Genomic DNA, 26,857 nt, shown 5'->3' with positions numbered 1-26,857 from the left:
AAACTGTCACATTCTGTTCTTGCCTTCTCCACTTTATTGGCCAGGCGACTTATTCTTTTTAAGTGGAAACATACTCAACCTCCATCCCACAATAGGTGGGTTAAGGAACTACTATTATCTATTAATCTTGAAAAGCTCAGATTCTCCCTCAAAGGCCCTACTGGCTCCCTGAATACCTTTGAGAAGACTTGGAGACCCCTTTTAAAGCACATAGAATCCTTGACATCCCTGCCTGGTTGTGACGACTGAGTCCCCCCCCCCCCCTCTGTTTTTTTCCCCTATTTTTATTTTATTTCTCAAACTGTTTTGTCTTTTTATCTCAGTTATATTAGTATCATATGTTTTTTTTTTGTTTTTTTTTTTTTCTGTCACATATTTTTCTTTTGTATTTTCATGTATTATATGTATGTTTGTTGTCGCTCTTCGTGGGGGTGGGGTGGGGTTAAGGGATAGGAAAGGGAAATGGGGGGGGGGGGGAAATGGAAGATGTATAATATGTATAACTGTCTGCATAATTTTGAAAACTCTTCCAATAAAGAAAGTTATTAAAAAAAAAAAAAAAAAAAAAGGGGGATACATGCAGCTCGAGGCAGATTGCCGCATATGGTCAGAATTGGGTCAATTTAGTTTAATCATCGTCACCATCATCGTACCCCCTATTAGCACGGTACGGTGGCATCTTTATTTTCATGTCCCTAATTTCCGACGTGATGTCCAGAATGGCCTGAGACCGCGACAGTTCCTCTGCGTGGTTAGAAGCAAGTCTCTCAAGAATTGTCTTCAAGCACGATTGTTCGTCTACATGGTAGATTTCGCACCGTTCCAACATGGTCTTGGAGCTCAGTTGTTCATCACCGTGCAGGGTATTGAGGTCAGCGATCCTTTTAAACAGTTCCATTTGGTTGTCTTTGATCCCGGACATATCCCTGGCCAGGGGAATCAACTTCTTCCGAATTAGATTCAGACAGTACCAGATCCAACAGCTGACAGAGCCCAAGCCGAGCAGCATGACAATTAGAAGATATACGTCCTCAACGTCGTTTATCTCCAACGGGAAAAAGCATATCGCGAGCCAGGTCCTGTATGAATTTATGGTGTATCCCGCCTGATAGCTCCCAAGAGGGCATAATGGGTCATCCGCATTCTGCCTCCTTGTCGAGAATATGCGATCAATCGCTGTAAAAGCCCAGCTTATTAGATCCATATTACGGTCAAAAGTCGAGTCGAGTTGAGGATTCTGCTGTAAAAAGAAAAAGAAGAAAAAGGTCAAAAAGGGCTGAGCGTCTCCAGCGAGGGCAGATCCAGGCTCTAGGGAAAGGAGCTGTAGGGCTGGTACGGACGTCTCCAAGCGGATAAGAGAGAGGCCTTGAGGTGTTCTCTGGAGGGTGGGAGAGGAGATAAAAATGCGACTGCTTCTGGGAGAGAGGAAGAAGGAGAATGGCTACGTAGCCAGGTAGCTTTGTTCCTGTGCCCCGGCGAGGATGAACGATGTCCCACCCGGCCGATGCTTGACAGCGAATCGGCTCGGAGGGTGGCAGTATGGACGGATGAGTGTTATACTGCTGCAGGATGGTATTTAGCGACGGCCAGTGTTATGGCTCAGCTGGCTAGTTTCCTATCCACATTGGCGTCGGGTAGTAGGACTATGGGTCCAGCCGACATTGTAAACATGTTGCATGTTTGTGGTGTTATAGAGATCTTGACTCAGTCGCAAGCTATAACTGCGGGGAGGATTAGGATGCTATCAACGTTTGTTGTTAGGCATGTTTGGTTGGAGCAATCTCCTCTTGGGGAAGAGGATAGGTTTTCTCTCCTCACAACTCCTTTTTCCACAGAAAGTCTTTTTGGACATTCTGTGGAGGCGCAGGTGGTTGTTGTGCAGCCAGAGGTGGGAGCACGGTCTCGTCAACGACTGTGGCGAGATCCTCGACAGGCGGCCATGTTTCCCCCGCCAGTGGTGCCCTGGGCGGAGAGTCAACAGGGTCCCACAAGGCCGACAGCCTTGGCGGCCAAGTGATCGGCCATTTTGGGTGAATTCGAGTTTGGTAAAACAAGCCATCGTCACTTTGCCGCGAGCAGCCCGCTCCCCGTTCAATCCTCTCTCTGTTACCGACGGAAGCGGGGCTCTGATCGTTCTCCTTTGGCTGCGGGCCGCAAACCTTCCTTGAAGCGAATGCGGCCCCATTCTTCACTTCTCATGGGGACAGGGGCTGACACCCAGTTGATGGCTGAGCCTGGGTCTGTCCGTGAGAATGTTCTGTCGCGTGGTTCCTGCACCACACGTTGTGTGATGAATGAGCCTGGTGTTACAGCTGCCACTAGCTACGGTGGTCAGCAGGGGGACTCGAGACCTCTTCTGTTGAATGTACAGCAAGGGTTACCCCGGCCTCGCCTTCGCCAGGCGGGGTATCGCGCTGATGCCTCCCACTCCCGTCACATCGGCAGTGGTCTGCAAAGAAGAGGCGAGCGTGATTTGGGTGGTAGCAATATCACTGCAGGGCTTCGGCGTGTAGGAGCCCATGGGGTCCTCATGCCTTGCGTGTCTAGCTGCGGAACAACTCCTCAGCATGCGCTAGAGGGGTGTTCAGGGGGGGGGGGGTGTGTGTCAACCAGTTTGATGACAGCTTCTCCCGTATCAAACCGGCCCTTTCTGTCGGGGTCCCCCCTTGGGTGCGTCGCACAGCGGGAGGGACCGGGCCAACTATCTACTGTTCCTTGCGGCCCAGCGTCAGTTGACGGTGGGTGCGCTGTGGGATTATTTTCACATATGGCGACAAGAATGCCGTTTGGTGGGGTGGATCGAGAGAACGTTGAGGGAGGGGCTTGTTTTGCAGTTCGCACAACCCCACCCTCCGTTCTCAGGTTTGGTGCCGACCCTATTGTCAGGGTCAGACGCAGTGACAGCCCTGGCCGACGAGATCCAATCTCTGTTGGCGAAGCAGGCCGTCGTTGTGGTTCCGAGAGAGGACGCGATGTCAGGCGTCTACTCCCGTTATTTTCTGGTACCCAAGAAAACAGGGGGGATCAGACCTATACTGGATCTGTCCGCGTTCAATCGGTTGATTGTAGCGAGACCGTTCAGAATGTTGACCGTCAAACTCCTTCTGCTTGCTGTCAGAAGGGGAGACTGGTTCACCTCCATAGACCTGAAGGATGCGTATTTTCACATCCCGATTTTCCCTCCTCACAGGAAGTTCCTACGGTTTCTGTTTCAGAGCGTAGCGTACGAGTACCAGAGGTTGCCGTTCGGCTATTCTCTGGCTCCCCGCACATTCACCAAGTGCGTTGCGACTGCGCTGGAGCCTTTACGTCGTCGGGGATACGAGTTCTATTCTATCTCGACGACATTCTACTCCTCAGTCGTTCGGAGGAGGTTGCCAGGTCTCATACCAGGCTGGTGGTGGAATTCCTCACCAGGCTGGGTTTTGCTGTGAATTGGAAGAAGAGTACGCCTCTTCCCAGTCAACAGGTGGAGTACTTGGGCTTGAGGTTGAGGTCGAGGCCCATGATTGTAACCCTCTCGGAGCAGCGCCGGGTGTCTATCCGTCACACGCTCTGGGGTTTCCGTCTGGGAGGGACGGTCACGGCGCTGCAAGTGATGCGTCTGCTCGGCATGATGGCATCTGCTCACACAGTGGTTCCTCTTGGCCTCCTCTTCATGAGGAGGATACAGAGGTGGTTTTTCTCTATGAGAATAGATCCGGTGAGGGACAAATGGAAACGGTTGACGGTTCCTTTGTCGATATGGGGAGATCTCGCCCACTGGAGGAGGCTGGGTATCCTCACCATTGGGGTCCCCATGGGCAGCAGGCGCTCACACGTCACGGTCTTCACCGACGCCTCTCTCACGGGTTGGGGAGGGACGTGTCGGACCCACGCAGTGGGGGGCAGCTGGACGGAGGTTCATGCTGGCCCATCTACCCCGCACATCAATGTGTTGGAATTGAAGGCGGTCCTCCTGGTCCTCAAACGGTTCGACCACCTGGTGGTAGGCAAGCACGTTTTGGTCAGGACAGACAGTATGACGGCAGCGGCGTATATCAACGGGCAGGGTGGAACTCGTTCCATCCGCCTGCTCCGGGCGGCGGTCGAACTTTGGCTATGGGCATCCCGCAGGCTGCGCAGTCTGAGGGCGCTCCACATTCCTGGTACAGAGAATATGGGCGCGGATATGATGTCTCAGGGCGGTCCTCGTTACGACGAGTGGGAACTCCTCCCCGACATAGTCAGACAGATCTGGGATCGGTTCGGGGAGGCCTCGGTAGATCTGTTTGCGTGCCGACGCTCTCACAAGTGCCCCTTGTGGTTCTCGGTCAGTCGTGCAGATCATCCCCCCTTGGGGGTGGATGCCTTCTCGACCTTTCCATGGCCGCCCGGTCTTCTGTACGCCTTTCCTCCTGTACAGCTGTTGGGTCAGCTGTTGGAGCGGATACGGAGGGAGCGCAGGACGGTGATCCTGGTCGCGCCGGACCGGGGCACGGCAGTGTGGTTCCCGGTCTTGATCCAGCTTCTGGTCGCTCCTCCTTGGGTCATTCCTTGGTCGGCGACGGCCCTCTCACAGCACAACGGGTCACTGTTCCAGTACCCAATGTTGGGCCAACGACTGTTGGTGTGGCTGGTGGGAGGGTGAGTCTGGAGAGGATGGACCCTTCTGTGGTTGATACCATCCGGAATGCACATGCTCCCTCCACTGTCGCGCTTTACGCGCGCAGATGGCGTATGTTCCAAGAGTGGTGTAAGGCGGGGGGCCGGGAGCCAGTCTCCTGCCCCCTGGATGCTGTCCTGAGTTATCTCCAGTCTCTTCTTGGTAGACTGTCGGCTTTGACGGTGAGGGTATCTGCGGCGGCTATATCCTCCTATCATGAGGGAATTGAGGGGGATGTCTTGTTCAGCCACCCTCTTGTGAAGCGTTTCCTGCTTGGCACTCGACGCGTTAAGCCGGTGCAACGCTCTTTGGCTCCGACTTGGGATCTTCAATTGGTCCTCGTCGGTTGTCCTTGGCCCCGTTTGAGCCGCTCGAGCAGGCGTTGTTGGAACAGCTGTCTTTCAAGACTGCGTTCCTGATGGCTATCACTTCCGCTAAACGCGTGAGTGAGCTCTGTGCTCTTTCGGTACGTCCAGAGTGCCTGTCTTTTCGGGCCGATTGCGGTGCCACTCTGCGACCTAATCCTGCTTTCATGCCTAAGAATATCCGGAGTTCCTTCCGCTCCCGGGATATTGTGGTTCAGGTGTTTTTGTCCTCCTCCTCACACTAGTGAGTTAGATGCGGGCCTTCACCTGTCATGTCCGGTCCGTGCTTTGGGAATTTACCTCAGCCGTACTCAGGACCTCAGGGTTACCGATCAGCTTTTTGTCTGTCACGGTGGTTCTCGTGCCGGTAAGGCACTGTCGAAACAGCGCCTGTCCCATTGGTTGTGCGAGGGCATTGCCCTCTGCTACACGTTGGCTGGGCAGGATCCCCCTGGGGGCATCAGGGCGCACTCCACTCGTGGGGTGGCTGCCTCTGCCGCTCTCCTGGGTGGGGCCTCGGTGGAGGACATCTGTGCTGCAGCTTCATGGTCCTCCCCGGGCCCCTTTGTTACCTCATGAACATGACCGGGGGTTCTGTCTCCCAGGCGGTTCTGGGGTCTGTGGCCTTTCCTGCTTCCCGTCCTTTGGTAGGGTAGCAGGAGTGTGTGGGTATGGGCCACAGTGTGTAGGTCACACGTGGTTCCGCCTGTGCTGTGTGTTCAAGGGGTTCTAGTTCCCTCTTGCTCGCACTCAGGTGGAGTTGACTGCGCCCCCCCTTCATTAGGAAGGATGGGGTGACGGGGCTCCCCAAACCCCTTGATGTGGGCTTACGGGTCCTCAGGGGGTGCATCTGTCGGGCCTCGCGTCCGCTCTAACCCATATCTCGATAGGCTTAAGAGCGGGACGCGATAAGCCAAGTACGATATATAACGGTAGGTTATGTATATAACCTAGTTATATGAGTACTGGCTGAGCGTCCCGCTCTTAAGCGGCCCAGAGTCCCCTTGTGGGGTCTTTTACTGGAACGGGATTTTGGCGAGGAAGAGTGTATTGGTGACCATGGCTACTGTCTTATAGGCTGCGCCTCCATAGAGGCGGGACCCGGCAGGTGTGGGTGTACGTGTTTTTTATTCGTGATGGAGTACAATAGGTACATGAGATGAGGTGTATCTCGATAGGCTTAAGAGCGGGATGCTCAGCCAGTACTCATATAACTAGGTTATATACATAACCTACCGTTATAGCTCTACAAACAAGGCATGAAGATGACCTGGAACCAACTGGAGAGGACAGCTCAATACAGAGATGCTTGGAGATCACTTGTTGACGGCCTATGCCCCAGAAGGGGTAGCAGGCGTAATGAACGAAACTAACGACTACAAACAAGGTGACGCACTCCTATCTTTAAAGCGTGGCATAGCTAGAACGGGACCAGGCTAATCCCTGGTGCTGAATGAGTTAAGAGTCCACGGTTACTAAATAAAGGTCCAGTGGGATCTCTGTAGTCAAGTATAACTTTGTTTTGTAATGTCTGTAGTTTTTTACTGTAATGTAACTGGTAAAGGTGTTGGACCATATGATGTTGCAGTAGTTTAAGCAAGGTTCAAATTGAAATTCATAGAGAAGGGCTGATTGTGGAAGACAGTGTCTTAACTTAAAGAACGAGCCAACATATTTAGAAAGTGTTTTTATAAGATGATCAATATGGTACTTGAAGTTCAAGAATTCGTCGATGTGGACCCGCAGGAATTTTGTGGAGGCTACTCTATTGATTTATTGCCCATTAATTGCAATACGGATTAACTTTATGTTTGTTTTGTTTTTATTAGAGTCAAATACAATATAATTTGTTACGTATGCGGGTGAGTGGTAGTGAGTCCAATGGTGGAGGAGACAAGGAGTGACGGAGATAGGTAGCTATTTCTTTATTAAAACACACAGAGCAGCGATAAGCCAGGAAAGACGCCGGGCGTCAACAGAGAAACAGAGCAAAAAGTAATATAAGTGCATCGCGAGTGGCTCAGCAACCTCTGACCAGCTCCTTCCCACACGAACGGATTTCTGAAGCCTCGACAACAAGACAAGGGAACAGAGAGTGAATAAGTAGTCACAAACCCAACATTCCAATCAATTAACAGTGACAGCTAATTGACAGCACAGTGACAGCAACCAGTGGAGAGTTCCAATCAGTGACACAACAGGAATGGGGGCGTGACAACCAAAATGCAAATACCAACCACCAGGTGACAACATTCCAGAATGACAGCTGGGTTCCTAAGCAGGGAACCCAGAACGTTATAATAATTGGTATTTTTTAATGTTGAGGGAGAGTTTATTACATCTGAACCAGGTGTCCGCCTTCTCCAACTCCCTGTTTACAGTTTAGAAGTAGAAATTGATCTTTGTACAGAAGCAGATTTGTGTCATCAGAAAAAAGTACTTTGTGTAGAATTTGAGAGGAGTAGACAAAATCATTGTTAAACAAGATGAAGAGAAGCCGCACCAAAGTTTTGCCTTGGGGGACCCCATAGTTATTACATTTATTTTGGGATTCATGATATATATATATATCCATTTATACTTACATAAATTATTGTTGTCTTCCATATGTAGCTATTAAACAAACTAAAAGCTATGCCTCTGACACCGTAATTATTTAATTTGGTTAAAATAAATCTCAAAGTCAATGCAATCAAATGCCTTAGACAGGTTGAGGAAGAGGTCACCGTTATCATTGGCATCATTGATGTTTTCCTGTAGGTCAAGAACTGCCATACATGTTTTGCTTTTTTTCTCCAGAAGCCATATTGTGTTTAATTTATCTATGTAACTACTCAGTCTGGTATAGAACATTTTCTTAAATACTTTAGAAAGTGAGGGCAGTATGGACATTGGACAATGGTCTATAGTTGTTCAGAGCGATGGACTGCTCTGTTGTATGTGTAGAAGGGTGATGTGTGAGGGTGATATTCTTCTGGCACCGGATAGTAGGAACCCGGCAGAGCTAGGTCCGGCTGGGCCCCCGACTGTAGTGTTGGAGTACTAAGTTTAAGGTGGACAAGGGCGGCAAATAGGGCCTTAGGGTTTACTAACCTAGGACTCGCATACTGGTCCCTCTCGCCTCTTAAGGGCAATATTCAGTACTCCCTAAACTCCCGCCTTCCCCCTAGTACGTCCCACACCCCCTCACACCCGGTGGAAGTAGTGGTTGGTATAATTATCCCCAAAGCAGTACCATACCTTTTCTCTGTAGGAGACCTGAAATTAACACCTACCCCGCTTGGTGGAATACAGGGTATTAAAAGAAGTTAGACGGTACGACACCATTAACCACACACACACAGTGAATCCAATTATCAGCTCTCCTTTTACTGTAGATGTCACATTACAATAGGGGACATTAAGATATCCTTTACTCTACTGGTAACCTTCGCTCTAAGGCGGCAATACGGTAGCAATGCAATGATAACCGTCGCTCTCAAAGCGGCAATACAGTAGCAATGCAATAATACCCTTCGCTCTCAAAGCGGCAATACAGTAGCACCAAAATAGTACCCTTCGCTCTTAAGCAGCAATACTATGGCAATGAAATGGTAAACACCATTGGGATATGCTACACGGTTCAACCCTGCAAGTAACTTGGAGCATATACCTAAAACCTGCATGGGCCCTCACATTTGAAATTAACTTTGCTTATGCTAAGCCGGCACCTTAAAATAACCACAAAAATAATTGGTAAAAAACCCTGTTGCAGCGCTGAGTCGTACTGTAGCTTGGGGACGTAGTGGCCGCAAACACAATGGCCCTTTCACTCCCTTGAGAGCCTGAGAGCTGCCACGGCGCATACAACAATGTCAAGTTCACGTTAAACAGTCTAGCCGTGGCTGGCTTTAGCATGCATGTTCCATACAGTCTGTGCTTCTCCGGCGATAAAGTGGTCTCTGTAGACCGTCACCTGCTACACCCCGGCCGGGATAGTGCGGGTAGTCAGTTGGTGATCTGGCTGGTGCCCGAGATGTCCAGTATAAGCCTTGGTTGAAACGTCCTTCTTCCTCTGATAGTTTGGTGGGCATGACAAGCTAAGCTACTTGGCTAACTCACAGTGATAGAATTACCTAGTAGCCAGTGTGGCTAACTTAGCTCCCGACCTAGACTGCTAACACGCAAAGTCTCTGTCGTCTTCTCACGTTGGTCGGTTGACCGTCCTTCTTCGGCAACACGACGTCTCGATACTATACTTGTTCTAACACGTTAACACTCTGCGTTATACTTAATCACTAGGCCACGTTATTAGCCGTTAGCTCGATGCTCGGGAGAGCTCTCTCCCACACGTCTGCTCTCGTTGGTGGTCTGCACAGGGAAGGGGCGTGTTCCTTGCTTCTTCGTGTCTTCCACAGTACACCGGACGCCGTTCTTCTGACCACCAGTCTGACTGTCCCGCAGCACCCCCTAGTGTTCGTCCTCCCAAGGGAACATATCTGAAAGTCCTATGGAACCTATTCCAATGTCTATTGGCGCTTTTCCACTGCATGGTACCTACTCTACTCTACTCTACTCTACTCTACTCTACTCTACTCTACTCTACTCTACTCTACTCTACTCGGTATTTTCGGTTTTCCATTACCAAAGTACCTGGTACCAGGCTGGTACCAGGTACTTTTTCGGTACTTTTTTAGTCCCTGCTCGAGTCTGGTTCCAAGCGCGAGCCAAGCGGGTAGAACTGGTACTACAAAAGTCACGTGAAACACTGCAGACCACTGATTGGTCAGAAGAGAGACGCGTCACTCGTTGGAGAGTCTGAACTGGTCTGAACGAAAACAGAAAGCCGCCATCTTTAATGTCTCGCATAGGATTTCATTATGGTTGCAGCAGGCACAAGTTCAATAAACAAACGATACAGTCACTGTGTATTCTGCCTCATTTATTGATTAAACAAAACCGACATCAACACAATTTGCCACCGAGCGGAGAGTTTAGTCTCGCAAAAAGATCGCTGACTTGTTAAGGCTTAAGCTTATGTTGTGCTAGCGTTTTAGCATGGCTATTGTACATAGCGTGATCAATATAACTCGCTATTGATTGTTTGTATGAGTAACGTTAATGCTAGTAGAATAGACACAACGTGAGGTAATCACCATCCATTTTAAACCGGTTATTACCTAATGCTAACGTTAGCAAATAGACGTGACTGGTAACGTTACAGCTTGTTAGCCTAATGCTAACGTTAACGTTAGCATAGACAGCCTAGCTAACATTAACGCTTGTAGAATAGACACAATGAGGTAACGTTAGCGTTAGCAGAATAGACACAACGAGAGTCTCGTTAATGTTGTTATTGATTGATTGAAAACTGTGTTTACTCTGGCTTGCGCATAGCTCACGGACATAGCTATGCTGGAGCTCAGACTCACAGAGCTATGGAGCTCTCAGCTGTACACCAGCAGCCCCGCCTCCCCACACGGAGACAAACTGAGTACTTTATTTTAGTACCTGCAGTGGAAAAGGAACGAAGTAACAGGTACCTAAAGCGAGTAGAGTAGAGTAGAGTAGAGTAGAGTAGAGTAGAGTAGAGTAGGTACCATGCAGTGGAAAAGCGCCATATATGTTGTATGTTAGAACTTTGTAAAGAAACTCAAAGTACTAAGAGCGATACAGTGCTCTGTTGTTATATATTTTTTATTGAATCTTATCACACTTTTTACTGTCCGTTCTATTTTATAATTTTAGCCTATTTTAAACTGAATCAAACCGCACTTTTTTTACTCTATCTAATCTATTCTGTTACGTTCTGGACACCGACCTCAGTCGGTGACCACCCACATTCCTGGCATATGTCACTGGGCTTGTCACCTGTCATTTCCCTGTCAATTAGTGCTGTCACTTAGGGGTGGTTCCTGATTGGCTGTCACGGGGGTGTGTGTGGAATGTTGGTATTTGGTGTCTATGTAACATACCTCTCTTCTGCTTGTCCATTGTCAGGTCTTCACTAATTGCGTTCGGGGATAACGCGGACGGTTCTACTCTGGACCTCCAATAAGCTCCCATTTACCTTATTTTCCACTTGTGCTATTAGCACTTGTTCTCTCTTAGAATTTACTCTGTGTTCTTACTATTAAAGTCGAACCTGTTCAAGAGTAAACACTCTCTGTCTCTGTGATTGCCTTCACCCATTGGAATTCACCTACCTGCATTCTGACAGAAGACCTGACCATCAGAATTCCATGGAGGCCATCATGGAGATGCTCCGGACGCAGGGAGCAGCCCAGACACGGATGGAGGAACATCAGCAGCTGGTCAGCGCCGAGTTAATCCGACTCAATGGGGTCGTCGGATCATCCCAAGCGGTGGCGCAGTCGGCGTTGGCGACAGCCCGACAAGCCCAAGAAGGAGTGGCTGGTGTTCAGTCGGCGGCGGGAGAAGCAGCGCTCCACGCAGAGGAGAGTCAGGGGGGTGTTCGGGGTCCAGGAGCGGTTCCGCGAACCACATCTGCAGGCGCCCGCTCGCTATGACGGATCACCGGATGGTTGTCGGGAATTCATCACCCAGTGTCTACTCGTTTTCCGGCTGCAACCACGATCATTTCCATCGGAGACAGCGCAGGTAGCGTATATTATCACACTGCTCACCGGTCAAGCTCTCTCCTGGGCTACGGCGGAATTAGAGGCAGGGGCGATAATCTGCGACAGTCTGGACGCCTTTACCCGGGAATTGAGAAGAGTATTCGATACTTCCCGGGTACTCTCGATCTTCGAGGCTGGTGGTCGTCTTTTCGACTGCCGGCAGGGCCTCCGCACGGTCGCAGCTTATGCTATCAATTTTCGGATCTTGGCTCGGGAGACAGCTTGGGCGGAGAACGTCTGCGTGGTTCTGTTCGTCAGGGGACTTTCAGCGCGGATGCGAGATGCGCTCTCCGCGCGTGAGATCCCAGAGCAGCTGGAAGTGCTGATCAACACCACCATCAAGATGGACAATCGGCACCGGGAGAGGGAGAAGGAGCATGTCAACAACACCCAGCCCCAGGTATGTTTTCCTTCTTCTCCTGGTGTTGATAATTCCATGCATTACACGAGTGGGCCACTGGGTGATGAATCCATGCAGCTTAGAGCGCTGTCGCTCTCGGACGACGAGAGGCAGCGCTTCATCAAAGAGCGACGCTGCTTCCGGTGCGGCCGCACCGGTCACCGCTTCGGCAACTGTCGGGTCCAGGCTGTATCGGCTCGGCGCCAATCGGGGATGGAAGGTGCGCCGTCGGGCTTCGAAAAGGCGCCAGCAGGTGGGCTCATTCCTGCCAAAACCACGGATTCTCTTACATTTTTTGAGGTGGCGATCAACTGTGGGGGTGACATTAGGGGAACTAAGGCTCTCATTGACTCAGGGGCGGCGGGCAATTTTATTCACGTGGGATTGGTGAAGGAGTGGGGAACCCCAGTGGAGGATTTAGGGGTTCCCTTACCAGTTTATGCCCTGGACGGTCGGCCTCTGGGCAGTGGGAGCGTCACCCAGCGCACAGTTCCCTTACACATCCGGGTGGAGGGTGGGGAGTGGGAATGGGTTACTTTTTTTGTCATCTTTTCCCCCTATTCTGTCATGGTGTTGGGTCATCCCTGGTTGTCGTCATGTGTTCGTGTCATTAATTGGAGCACGGGCGAACTCTCAACGGCGGCCGACGTCAAGTCGATCGTCAGCGGGAGTTTGCCCAAACCCTTGTCTCCCCCCCCCTCTTCTCTTTTGTCTCCTCCCTCTTTCTCCAGGATGGTGGGGAGCGTGGCAGATTCTGATCTACCCTCTAATCCCGATTTAATAGGGGTGCCTGAGATCTATTGGGACCTGGCGGACGTTTTTAGCAAGACGCGTGCTAAAGCACTTCCGCCTCATAGATCATACGACTGTCCCATTAATCTTCTACCCGGTACCTCCCCGCCTCGCGGGCGAATGTTCTCTCTCTCACGCCCCGAAACCTTGGCCATGAACACCTACATAGAGGAGGCATTGCTTGCGGGGCACATACGCCCTTCCACTTCCCCTGCCGGCGCTGGCTTCTTCTTTGTTGATAAAAAGGATGGGGATCAGCGCCCATGCATTGATTATAGGGGATTGAATGACGTTTCCATCAAGAACCGATATCCTTTACCCCTCATGGACACGGCCTTTGAGTGCTTACAGGGGGCACAGGTCTTTTCTAAACTTGACTTACGTAATGCATACAACCTGGTCAGGATTAGAGAGGGAGACGAGTGGAAGACTGCATTTAACACACCCAATGGGCACTATGAGTATTTGGTCATGCCCTTTGGTTTGGCTAATGCTCCGGCAGTCTTCCAAGCCCTGGTTAACGACGTGCTGCGAGACTTGATTGGGGTGTCGGTGTTTGTCTACTTAGATGATATCCTGATTTTTTCTCGCAATATGGTGCAACACCAAATGCACGTTCGGGAGGTGCTAGACCGTCTCCTCAAGCATCAACTATTCGTTATGGTTGAGAAGTGTGTGTTTCACACGGACACCGTGTCCTTCCTGGGCTTTGTGTCGACGAAGGGCGATCTGCGCATGGATCCAGCCAAGGTGAGTGCAGTTTTGGACTGGCCACGGCCTTCGTCGCTCAAGGGGTTACAACGGTTTTTGGGCTTTGCAAATTTTTACAGGCGCTTTATTCACAATTTTAGCGCCTTAGCCAATCCCTTAACAGCTCTCACTAAGGCCTCTCTCCCTGGCTTTGAATGGTCGCCTAGGGCTGAGTCTGCCTTCTGCGATCTTAAACGTCATTTTACATCCGCTCCTGTATTGATCCGCCATGACGCGGAGGTTCCGTTCATTGTGGAGGTGGATGCCTCTGACGTCGCGGTGGGGGGGGTGCTCTCTCAGAGATGCTTAAAGGATGGGAAAGTGCACCCGTGTGCTTTTTTTTCTCGCCGTCTGTCACCAGCCGAGCGTAATTACGACGTGGGTAATCGGGAGTTATTGGCGATCAAATTGGCACTGGAGGAGTGGAGACATTGGTTAGAGGGGGCGGCACATCCTTTCATTATTTGGACTGATCATAAGAACTTGGCTTACATCCAAGGGGCTAAACGCCTTAACGCTCGCCAGGCCAGGTGGACGTTGTTCTTCACACAATTTCGATATACCATCTCCTATAGACCCGGCTCCAAGAATATCAAACCTGACGCGTTGTCGCGCCAGTTTGATCTTCCTGGTCGGGAGGAGCAGCCCCATCCCATTATTCCACCGGCCTTGATTTTGGCACCCGTGTCTTGGGGCATAGAGAAGGTGGTAAGGTCGGCGCTAACGCAGGAGCCCGATCCTGGTGGGGGTCCTCCGGGACGGTCGTATGTTCCCAAGGTGGCGCGCTCACGCTTGCTACAGTGGGCACATGCGTCATCCCTCACCAGCCACCCAGGGGCAACCAGGACCCTGGAATTTATCCGTAGGAGGTTCTGGTGGCCGACAGTGGAGGGGGATACGCGTTCCTTTGTGGCGGCCTGTCCGGTGTGCGCACGTAGTAAGACCTCTCGACGGGCACCGGCGGGTCTCCTCCGACCACTTCCTATTCCTAAACGACCCTGGTCACACATATCTCTGGACTTTATTTCTGGTCTTCCCCTTTCGGACGGATTCACCACTATCTTGGTGGTGGTGGATCGGTTCTCTAAGGCGGCTCACTTTGTCCCTCTCCCCAAGCTTCCTTCGGCCCGGGAGACTGCTGATTTAATTATACAGCATGTCTTTCGGGTCCACGGGCTGCCAGTAGATATCGTGTCGGACCGGGGTCCTCAGTTCGCCTCCAGGTTCTGGAAGGCGTTTGCCGCCGGCCTCGGCGCCTCTGTCAGTCTGTCGTCTGGGTTCCATCCACAGTCGAACGGGCAGACGGAGAGGGTCAACCAGGATTTGGAGGGGGTCTTGAGATGTTACATTGCCGGTAGTCCGGCAACGTGGAGTAGGAGGTTGGCTTGGGCTGAGTACGCGCATAATACCCTTCTCTCCTCTTCTACCGGTATGTCTCCCTTTCAGTGCCAGTATGGTTTTCAACCTCCTCTGTTTCCCGAGCAGGAGCAGGAGGCGGAGGTGCCCTCGGCCCAGGCACATGTGGCTCGCTGTCACAGGACGTGGAAGGTTCGGAAGGCGCTACAGAAGGTTTCGGTTAGTACCCAACGGCAGGCTAACCGTAGCGTCGTCCGGCTCCAGTTTACCGTCCAGGGCAGCGGGTTTGGCTTTCCACCCGGGATCTCCCTCTCCGGGTGGAATCCAAGAAGCTGGCTCCTCGCTTTATAGGACCATTTAAAGTGATTCATCGGGTTAATCCAGTGGCTTACAAGCTACGACTTCCGAGCTCTATGAGGGTTCATCCGACGTTTCATGTGTCCCTGTTGAAGCCATTCCTCTCATCGCCCTTGGCCCCGCCACTGCCTGTGGTTCCTCCGCCCCGGTTTATTGGCGGTCAACCCATTTACACGGTGCGGAGGATACTGGGTTGTAGGCGGAGGGGTAGGGGGTTTCAGTTCTTGGTGGATTGGGAGGGGTACGGGATAGAAGAGCGTTCTTGGGTGCCTCAAAGGGATATTTTAGATCCCAGCCTGATCGTTGATTTCCGCCGGCTGAATCCCGAGGCTCCTAGGTGAACGTCTGGTGCCGTTCGTCGGGGGAGGGTACTGTTACGTTCTGGACACCGACCTCGGTCGGTGACCACCCACATTCCTGGCATATGTCACTGGGCTTGTCACCTGTCATTTCCCTGTCAATTAGTGCTGTCACTTAGGGGTGGTTCCTGATTGGCTGTCACGGGGGTGTGTGTGGAATGTTGGTATTTGGTGTCTATGTAACATACCTCTCTTCTGCTTGTCCATTGTCAGGTCTTCACTAATTGCGTTCAGGGATAACGCGGACGGTTCTACTCTGGACCTCCAATAAGCTCCCATTTACCTTATTTTCCACTTGTGCTATTAGCACTTGTTCTCTCTTAGAATTTACTCTGTGTTCTTACTATTAAAGTCGAACCTGTTCAAGAGTAAACACTCTCTGTCTCTGTGATTGCCTTCACCCATTGGAATTCACCTACCTGCATTCTGACACTATTCTATTTTATTATTTGTATTACTGAAGAACTGTGATTTGCCTTACCTTGCTACCTCTCTATCTCTTTGTATTTAATGTGTTATGCTCGCTTATGCCTGTATTTTTACTGTTGTGAAGCACTTTGAACTGCAACTTCTGTATGAAAAGTGCTATACAAATAAAGTTATTATTATTATTATTATTATTATTATTATTATTATTATTATTATTATTATTATTATTATTATTATTATTATTATTATTATTATTATTATTATTATTATTATTATTATTATTATTATTATTATTATTATTATTATTATTATGTCATTTTTATCACCCGTCTTACAAACCTTAGTGGTGGTTGTAGCAGGCTTTGTTCTGCAGTCCACAAGGGCAATACATCAGTCTGTAATTCCCCTCTCTTGTTTTCCCTCCAGCTGATTTAGAGCTGATATACCCCGGTGGGCCTGGGGACTGGGGCAGTGATGTGTGATGAAGGTTTTGTAATGAAAACAGAAAGCAGGGTTAATCACACTATGAGCTGCATAACATAAAGAACTCACTGAGAGACTTAGTGTCCTCAGTCAGCTGAGTGTGAAATATCTCCATTACCACCTCTAGCCACCCGTACACACACACACACACACACACACACACACACACACACACACACACACACACACACACACACACACACACACACACACACACACACACACACACACACACACACACACAGACGCACACGTGCACATACGCACACACGCACACACACACACACACATACACACAGACGCACACGTGCACATACACGCACACACACACACACGCACACACACACTCGTGCACACGCACACACACACACACACACACGTGACACGTGCACACGCACACACACATACACACGCGCGTGCGCACACACCATTGAAAATAGGAGACACAGATATAATTAAAATTTAAGAATCATTAAACCTCACTGGTTTTCATGAAACTGCATTCGGGGAGAGTGGGGATAAACTGAACCTGGGGATAAACTGAACCCTAAAGGTAGAATACAACATTTCGTGTTGTAGTACTCGAGTTCAGGAGTGATTTTCAGGACTTGTGACTCGACTTGGACTTGAGCACTGATGACTCAGACTTGGACTCGAACATTGACTGCATTCGGACTCGGAAGGTACAGACAAGGACTTGCACTTGTTAATTGATAAATACAGTAAAAAATTGAAAAACAAAAAAAAGTAATAGGCCATAATCATTTGGCATAAGATATTGATGGCTAGGGCATTTGTTTGGCTATTGTGTCACAAAGTAAATAAACTCCCTTTGAAATGGTGACCGCTGTGTCATTTATGTTTAATGTAGACTATTTTTTTTTCGTTTTTTTTCTCCTCCTTTTTCTGTGATTTTTCTCCCCATCCCAATTTACCTCTTGTGCCAATTCTCCCTCCCCTGTCCTGATCGTTGCTCGCATATGCCACCCACTGGCCGGTTGTAGGGAGGATAGAAGCCTTGCATCACATGTCCCCTCCGATACATGTGGAGGCAGCCTGTCGCATCTTTTCACCTGCCAGCGCGGACTCTCATTTTGACGAGGAGTAACGTGTGAGAGGCTCACACTACCCCCGCCATTTTCCTGACTTTGCTGTGCAGGCGCCCCAACCGACCTGTAGGAGTCGCTGTTCACAACGACCAGACTACCACCCTTCGACTTCCCACCCACTAACTCTGCCAATTGAGTTAGTAGGACGGCCGGCCCAAGCCGGAGGCAACGCCGACAGCCGGATTCGAACCCGGTGTCTCTTGCGTTGGTGACGAGTGCAATGTCCGCTGCGCCACCCAGCCGCACCCTACGCTTTTTGTTGTTGTATGTCAGCTCGTTGACTGCCAGAGTGGAGTGGACTCAACCTTGATGACTTGGACTCGGACTAGGGTAATGGGGACTTGACTCGGACTCGACTCGGGCTCTTCTTTGGTGACTCAGACTTGGACTCGGACACCGGGGACTCGAGAATCGACTCGGACTCGAGATTTAGTGACTCGACAACAACACTGATAGCAATTCTCAAAGACACCCTGACGTCACGAGACCGCCGCCATCTTAGTTTAGGGGACAACCAACAGGTGTGTACTACGAGCAAAAGTGAGCTCCGTTTTTAAATCAAGTTCAAGTTCAAGTTCAAGTTCTTTAATAGTTGTCATACAGAAGTACAGAATACTTTCATACAAAATGCTTCTTACTGTTACGCTCCAGAGACTGTGCTAGACAAGATAGTATCAAATAACATAATAACATAATATAGCATGAATTTAGAAGAAGAAAAATGAGGTCACAGTGTTCGGTATAGACATATGTACAATGTTCTGAGTTACCATATAATATACAATACACAATACTATGCAGTGTACTAATGTACAGTACTATCTAGTGCAAAGCAGAAATGGGATGAGGTACAATTTTAGGTACAATTTACAGTAAGGTGTACGAGTTGTAGTGCAATCCTTCATCCATAAATATAAAGTGTGGGGAGTGGGTGCTACAGTAAATGAATGAATGAAAACTTTATTTAACAGATTGCAGAATGGGTACAATACAGTACGGCTCAATACATACAATTGTTAAGGGGATGCAGACCTGAGAAAGACGTTTGTCTTGTTTCCATCAGGGTCCCCCATTTTCAATTCATATAGACATATATGACATACATGACATACAGATAGTCAGTACTGCTACATCTATACATTTATGACATACCAGATTTGCAAATACAGTACTGTTTGTGATACAGAAGGAGTCAAGAAAAGGGAGTATATACATTTGACGTAGAAACTGTACATTGGAGGAGGTTGGGTGGGGGGGGTTGGGTACATTGGGATATTGACAACCATACTGGGTAATTTACATTGGAGGTGGTTGGGGGGGGGGGGGCCGGGGGGCACCCTGTATAAACAAGTAACACTGTACATTGAGGGGGGGGGGAGGAGACACTGTACAAACAAACACAATTGTACATTGAACTATTGACAAAACCATACTAGGTAAATGACTGTACATTGGAGGGGGTTGGGTTAGGATATTTACAGGGGCCAGTGTTGAATTGCAGTCTCCCGTAGGTGTCCCTTGAGAGAGGTTTTGAAAGTGGGTAGTGATCCACATTCCTTTACAGCTTTGGGTAGGGCGTTCCACATTGATGTGGCATAATTGCGAAACGTGTTTAGTCCCTTATTTGAGCCGAATCTGGGTTTAACATGATTTGTGGAGCTCCCTCTGGTGTTGTGATCGTGGTATTCACTGACCTTTGGGAAGTATTTTGACATGTACATGGGTACCTTGGTCGTGTAGTGTATCTTGTAGACCAGGCCCATTGCAAGTTGTTGTACTCTGTCGTCTACTCTAAGCCATCCTAGGTTGTCAAAGTGGGCAGGGGTGAGGTGGGTTCTAGGAGTAAGGTCAAGCAGTAGTCTGACCAGTTTGTTTTGAGATGTTTGTAATTTTGTTTTTAGCGCCTTTGAGGTGCTTTGGTACCATGAGGTGCAAGCATAGTCGTAGTACCCCTGAATGAGTGCTCCTGCCAGAGTCTTCAGGGTGTTCTTGTTTACCAGAGAGGAGATCCGGTACAAGAATCGAGTTCGTTGGTTGACTTTTTTTATTACATTGGATGCCATTTTGTCACAGGAGAGATTAGCCTCTAGGATGGAACCCAGGTAGGTAATTTCATCTTTCCTTGTGACAATATTGTCACCCACTGTAACTGAGAAGCCGTCGGTCTTGCTGAGTTTGTTATTTGAACCGAAGAGAATGGACTCTGTTTTGCCCATGTGTAATGATAGTTTGTTATCAGCGAGCCATATGCAGATTCTGCCTAGTTCCGAGCTGAGGGTTTTTTCAACCTGTAACTTGTTCTTGTCAGAGACCAGCAGGGCTGAGTCGTCCGCAAACAGGAACAAGTTGCAGTCACAAGCTGACGACATGTCATTTGCATAAATTAGGAACAGTAGCGGTCCTAGTATGCTTCCTTGTGGAACACCACAGCTCACTGTGAGGGGGGGGGATAGGGTACCGTTTACCTCCACCATCTGTTCCCTCCCCTCAAGGTAGGATTGCATCCAGCTCACTGATAGACTATCAAAACCAATTGCTTTTAGCTTGTCAATCAGAATGGAGTGATTGACCGTGTCAAAGGCCTTTTGTAGGTCCAGCATGACCATGCCGCAGTATTTGCCTGCGTCCACCTCTTGTTTGATGTGGTCATTCAAATAGAGAAGGCATGTGTCAGTGGAGTGGGATGTTCTGAAGCCAGATTGGAATTCGTAGATTAGATTTTTTTCCGCTAGGTACTTTTCGACCTGTTCGTAGACTATTTTTTCCATGACTTTCGAGATGGAGGTGAGAATAGAAACAGGGCGGTAGTTGCCTGGGTCTAATTTGCTGCCCTTTTTGTGCAGAGGGGTCACCCTCGCAATTTTGAAGTCCTTGGGGACGTGTCCCTGTTTTATGGAGAGGTTTATTATGTGTGTGATGATTGGTGTGATGGCGGCTGCTGAGTCTCTGAGGAATTTGGAGGGGATGTTGTCATGGCCAGTGGCCTTGTTAGGTTGGAGGGCGCTCAGTTTATTGAGTACCTCATCTGTTGTTACCATTTCCAGCTTGAAGTCGTCCTTGCGGACCCCTAGGTTTTTGTAGTAAGCTACTATGTGTTCTACCCCATAAAGCCCTGAGTGGGAGGGTAGTTTGTTTACCAGTGTTGTGGCTATGTTTGTGAAGAAAATGTTTAAGTAATTGGCTACATCCAGCTTGTCTGTGATGAGCGTGTTGTCCGTTTTTATGTTTATGTTTGAGAATCTGGTTTTAAGTTTTTTACTGCATCCTAGTTGATTATTGAGTAATTTCCAAAGTTCACGTGGTTTGTTTTTGTTTTCCTCAGTTTTGTCATTGATGAAATTCTTTTTTGCAGTGTGTTTGTTTAAAGTTGCAGTGTGTTTGTTTAAAGTGGGTGTGTGCTATAAAGTGTGTGGAGTGGGTGCTACAGTGTGTTTGTTTAAAGTGAGTGTGTGCGTGTGGATGTGTGTGCTATGTGCGTTTGGTGGTTGTTGTTGTGTAGTGTTCATTCATTGTTCGTTTAGCAGCCTGATGGCCTGGGGATAGAAGCTTCTTCTGAGTCTTTCTGTGCTCGCCTTGAGACTCCGGTATCGCTTGCCTGACCGCAGCAGTTCAAAGAGGCAGTTGTTCGGGTGACTGGAGTCTTTAATGATTCTCTTAGCCTTGCCCTTGCAACGCTTGTAGTAAATGTTCTGGAGGGTGGGGAGCCCCCCTCCAATTGTGCGTTCGGCTGAACGTGTCACTCTTTGTAGTCTGCTTCGGTCTTGTGCAGTGCTATTCCCAAACCAGGAGGTGATGTTGCCGGTCAAGATGCTCTCTATTGTACATGAGTAGAAGTTCTTAAGGATCTTCTGGCTGACTTGGAACTTCCTTAGGCGCCTGAGGAAGTAGAGGCGTTGTCGTGCCTTCTTCACAACACTGTCAATGTGTGTGGTCCATGTCAAGTCCTCGGATATGTAGGCTCCGAGGTACTTAAAGCTGTTGACTCTCTCAACCGGTGCCCCGTCGATGCTGAGGGGGCTGTAGTCCTTGACCCCCGACCTCCTGAAGTCCACAATCATCTCCTTTGTTTTGCTGACGTTCAGGGAGAGGCTGTTTTCCTGGCACCATCCCGCCAGGACCTTGACCTCTTCCAGGTAGGCCCTCTCGTCGTTGGCAGAGATCAGGCCCACCACCACTGTGTCGTCAGCAAATTTGATGATTGTATTGCTACTCCGCTGAGCCACACAGTCGTGTGTGTACAGGGAGTAGAGGAGGGGACTCAGAACACAGCCCTGGGGGGCCCCTATGTTGAGGGTGATGGATGAGGAGGTGCAGTTGCCTGCTCTTACCACCTGGGGTCTGCCAGTCAGGAAGTCCAAGACCCACTGGCAGAGGTCATAGCCCAAGCCCAGGTCCCTGAGCTTGGCTATGAGTATGGAGGGGACTATGGTATTGAATGCCGAGCTGTAGTCGATGAATAGCATTCTCACATAGTTCCCCTGCCTCTTGTCCAGGTGTGATGCTGCTGTGTGCAGCACATGGGATATGGCGTCCTCCGTGGACCTGTTGGGGCGGTATGCAAATTGCAGGGGGTCCATGTTGATGGGGAGGGAGGAGCAGATGTAGCCCTTTACTAGCTTCTCAAAGCACTTCATGGCTATGGAGGTGAGAGCTACAGGGCGGTAGTCGTTGAGGCAAGCAGGCTTGGATTTTTTGGGTACAGGGATAATAGTGGACTTCTTCAGGCAGGTGGGGATGACAGCCTGTTCTAAGGACAGGTTAAATATGTCAGTGAATACTGGGGCCAGTTGGTCGGCACAGACTTTTAGGACGCGGCCGGGGATGCCGTCCGGACCTGCTGCCTTCCTGATATTCACTTTTTTAAAGGTCCGCCTCACCTCATGCTCTGTTACCCTGAACACTGCGCCTCCATCAGCAGCCGACCCCCCCCCCCCCCATTGCCGAGGCTTGTGAGCTGGTGTTGTTATTACCAGCATCAAACCTCGCATAGAAGGTATTGAGGTAGTATAAACATGTAGTAGTATAAACATGAAAAAGGCATGTAGGCTACTTGAAGCCTCCAGTGCACATACACTGAGAATGGACTATATGGCGAAGTAACTAGCAGCTGCTGTTTACAGCCTCACAGCCAATAATTTATTTACGATTTGTTCCTTATTCTCACCTGTTATGAAATGGGTAGAGCAGACATACGTATGATTTGACTTGGGGACCAGGGTCCGCTTTGATCGACTCTCCCGTCTGCGTCTACGTGTGCCCTCTTGATAGCCGCCAGACACTTTTTCCTCCGTGATGCCTCAGCTGGTATTATATAAAACTTGCAATTTGGATTTTTGATTTTGTTATTAGTACAAAACGTAACACAGCAGCTCTTTGGCATTGTGATGCACTGAAGAAAATTACCCTTGATTGTGTTTAATTTGCCGCTTTTCCGATCCGTTTTCTGCACTAAATGAAGCGTACACAATGTACCTGGGGTGAATGTTTCCCCCAAGCCGTAGTTGCGTAGCAACAACAGACAGGAAGTTTCCTAAGTTTTGTTTCCTATTAGTTAAATACCTCCTTCTTTCTTCGCTATTTTAAAAATAGCAGATATCTTCACTTTTAACGTCCATGTGGACCACCTTTCTAAAAAAATCTAAAGTAAAAATTGCTTTCTCTTATAGAAACAAATCATGCTTTTCTACTGCCAGTAGTACTCTTTGTTTAGTATTGGTGGTTATGCAACAATTGGGTGTGTACCTAATGACAGTTGTGGTCTCTCCTGAACGCTGTGATATAGTTCTGCTGACAAATGCAAGTAGACTGTACACTGTCCAATATTTATAGCCTGTACAATCCAATAAACATCATTTATCTATTTAGGTACTGGTAAGTACTTCATGAAACCTTGTATAACCGTTATTATCATACAAAAACACACCCCGTATTGCATTATGTTGGTTTTACACACACACACACACACACACACACACACACACACACACACACACACACACACACACACACACACACACACACACACACACACACACACACACACACACACACACACACACACACACACACACACACACACACACGTTTTTTTTTTTTTTTACCATGCATATATCTTGTGTCTTACCTATTTAATTTTTTCTATGTTTATTTTTTTTCTATGCCTATTTGTATTATTGTATTTTGCACATGCGGGGGCATGACCACCCGCATTTCACTGTATGCCCTGGTATGTATGTGACAAATAAACCTCTTAATTCTTGATTGTTAGTTTGTGCGACTAGACTTGCTGTACTTTACTCTCCCTCTAAATTACCCAGTATGGTTGTCAATATCCCAATGTACCCAACCCCCCCCACCCAACCTCCTCCAATGTACAGTTTCTACGTCAAATGTATATACTCCCTTTTCTTGACTCCTTCTGTATCACAAACAGTACTGTATTTGCAAATCTGGTATGTCATAAATGTATAGATGTAGCAGTACTGACTATCGGTATGTCATGTATGTCATATATGTCTATATGAATTGAAAATGGGGGACCCTGATGGAAACAAGACAAACGTCTTTCTCAGGTCTGCATCCCCTTAACAATTGTATGTATTGAGCCGTACTGTATTGTACCCATTCTGCAATCTGTTAAATAAAGTTTTCATTCATTCATTCATTCAGAGATCGTGCTTTTATTTTGAAAGAGCCCGACCGGAAGCTCTCTTGTTGCTGTTGCTTGGCGAACACAACAACACGACATTCACTTCCTGTTTATCCAACGACTGTTACTCTAGTGCTAATTACCTTGTTCTGTGTGATATTTAGTCAGTAAATGTGAATATAGTGGGCTTGCTTGTTGTAAATCATGATTCCTTACACTGTCAACATCAAGCTAGCGGCTCGGACTCTGACTGGCACCCTCAACCTGCAGAACAAGACGGCTGTAGACTGGTGAGAGAGAGAGTTAGCAGCACAGCTACCTACAGTAGCTACAGTTAGCATAGACACACTTCCGGGCTTCTGTTTCATGTGTACTATTGAATCCTGTTAGATTTCCTTTGACTATATTTTGAACATAACGCTAATAATGACGTGTTTAATCCCCCCACAGCAGAACAGTTATAATATCATAACATTGACCAGACTCTCATTCATTACGTAGCTCTGGTCAAACAGTGTAACAATATGAGGAGGAGATGTCAACATGAATTATGAATGATGAATTGAAAATGGGGGACCCTGATGTAAACAAGACGAAAGTCTTTCTCTAGTCTGTATCCCCTTATTAACAATTGTGTGTATTGAGCCGTACTGTATTACTGTACCCATTCTGCAATCTGTTGTTTTGAATCCATCAATAAATCAAAGCAGTGACCAGACTCTCAGCTGTTACAGTATGACCAATGACTTATACCAGCTACAGTCTGACCAATGACTTATACCAGCTACAGTATGATCAATGACTTATACCAGCTACAGTCTGACCAATGACTTATACCAGCTACAGTCTGACCAATGACTTATATCAGCTGTTACAGTATGACCAATGACTTATACCAGCTACAGTCTGACCAATGACTTATACCAGCTACAGTATGACCAATGACTTATATCATTTACATATCAGCTGTTACAGTATGACCAATGACTTATATAAGCTACTACAGTATGACCAAATACTTATACCAGCTACAGTCTGACCAATGACTTATATCAGCTGTTACAGTATGACCAATGACTTATATAAGCTACTACAGTATGACCAAATACTTATACCAGCTACAGTATGACCAATGACTTATATCAGCTGTTACAGTATGACCAATGACTTATATAAGCTACTACAGTATGACCAAATACTTATACCAGCTACAGTCTGATCAATGACTTATACCAGCTACAGTATGACCAATGACTTATATCAGCTGTTACAGTATGACCAATGACTTATATCAGCTGTTACAGTATGACCAAATACTTATACCAGCTACAGTCTGACCAATGACTTATACCAGCTACAGTATGATCAATGACTTATACCAGCTACAGTCTGATCAATGACTTACACCAGCTACAGTCTGATCAATGACTTATACCAGCTACAGTATGATCAATGACTTATACCAGCTACAGTCTGATCAATGACTTACACCAGCTACAGTCTGATCAATGACTTATACCAGCTACAGTATGATCAATGACTTATATCAGCTATTAATACAGTCTGACCAATGTCTTACAGTATATCAGCTACAGTATGATCAAGTCTCAGCTACTACAGTATGACCAATACTAATAATAATTACTTTAATTTATATAGCGCTTTTCTAGACACTCAAAGTGCTTTACAATGTAGGGTGGAAATGGCCTCCTTCACCACCACTGGTAGCACCCAACCTTGGGCTATGCAGGCTCAATGGCTACCATACAATGGTACCCAGCACACATCACACTACACAATGGCTGAATGGCTCAGGAGTAGGAGACAGGCATTGATATCAGCCAATTAAGGGGAAGGGATGATTAGGTGGCCTTGATGTCAGAGACCTGATTGAGAATTTGGCCAGGAACGTCGGGGGAACCCCCTACTCTTTACGATAGGCGTCCTGGGTTCTTTAATGACCGAATTCAGTCAGGACCTCGGTTTAGCGTCTCATCTGAAGGATGGCACTCGCAGCTGTACGGTGTCCCTATCACTGTAACAGGGGCATTGTGTGCTCCCTGCTGGACAACAACAATACTTTCCGACAACAGCCTTGACCGGGGCTCGAACCGGTGATTTTCCGATCATGAGTCCGGAGCTCTATTCATGTTGCCATGCACCAATGACTTATATCAGCTACTACAGTATGACCAATGTCTTATATTAGTATACTGTCTTTAACTATGAATGAACACGACACTCTAACTTACCATCATTAGATAATATAGTTTGAAAACATAAAACAGACTTGGTTATTCGCCTGAGGTACTCGATGAATAATTTCATACTGTGTTGTGTTTGCTATTATGGGTAGTAGTACCAATAGACATCGATATCATTAGACATTGGCCTGTGCTTTGTAACACATTTATTGTCTTGTATTACAGGCACATTTTTCCAAATTCACAAGAAATGGACGAGATGCGTTTTCACTTCACTTCATATCAATAATGTTATTATTATTAACCCTTTCACTGCGACAATACACAGAAGGTTAACCC

At 48.0% G+C, this 26,857-nt stretch overlaps 1 protein-coding gene across 1 annotated transcript in view; it reads left to right on the top strand.

The window, feature by feature from the left end:
* The first annotated feature begins 24,435 nt into the window (after window positions 1-24,435).
* Window positions 24,436-26,857, top strand: part of wdr11 (WD repeat domain 11) — a 191,267-nt gene continuing 188,845 nt past the window's right edge. The window contains exon 1 of the mRNA XM_084321104.1: window positions 24,436-24,604. Coding sequence (XP_084177230.1) covers window positions 24,519-24,604 — 86 coding nt within the window. The 5' untranslated portion in view covers window positions 24,436-24,518. The remainder of the gene's footprint in view (window positions 24,605-26,857) is intronic.

This window comes from Notolepis coatsorum, assembly GCF_963971535.1.
Source record: "Notolepis coatsorum genome assembly, chromosome: 9".
Lineage (NCBI taxonomy): Eukaryota > Metazoa > Chordata > Actinopteri > Aulopiformes > Paralepididae > Notolepis > Notolepis coatsorum.
This window is presented reverse-complemented; position numbering and strand designations above follow the sequence as displayed.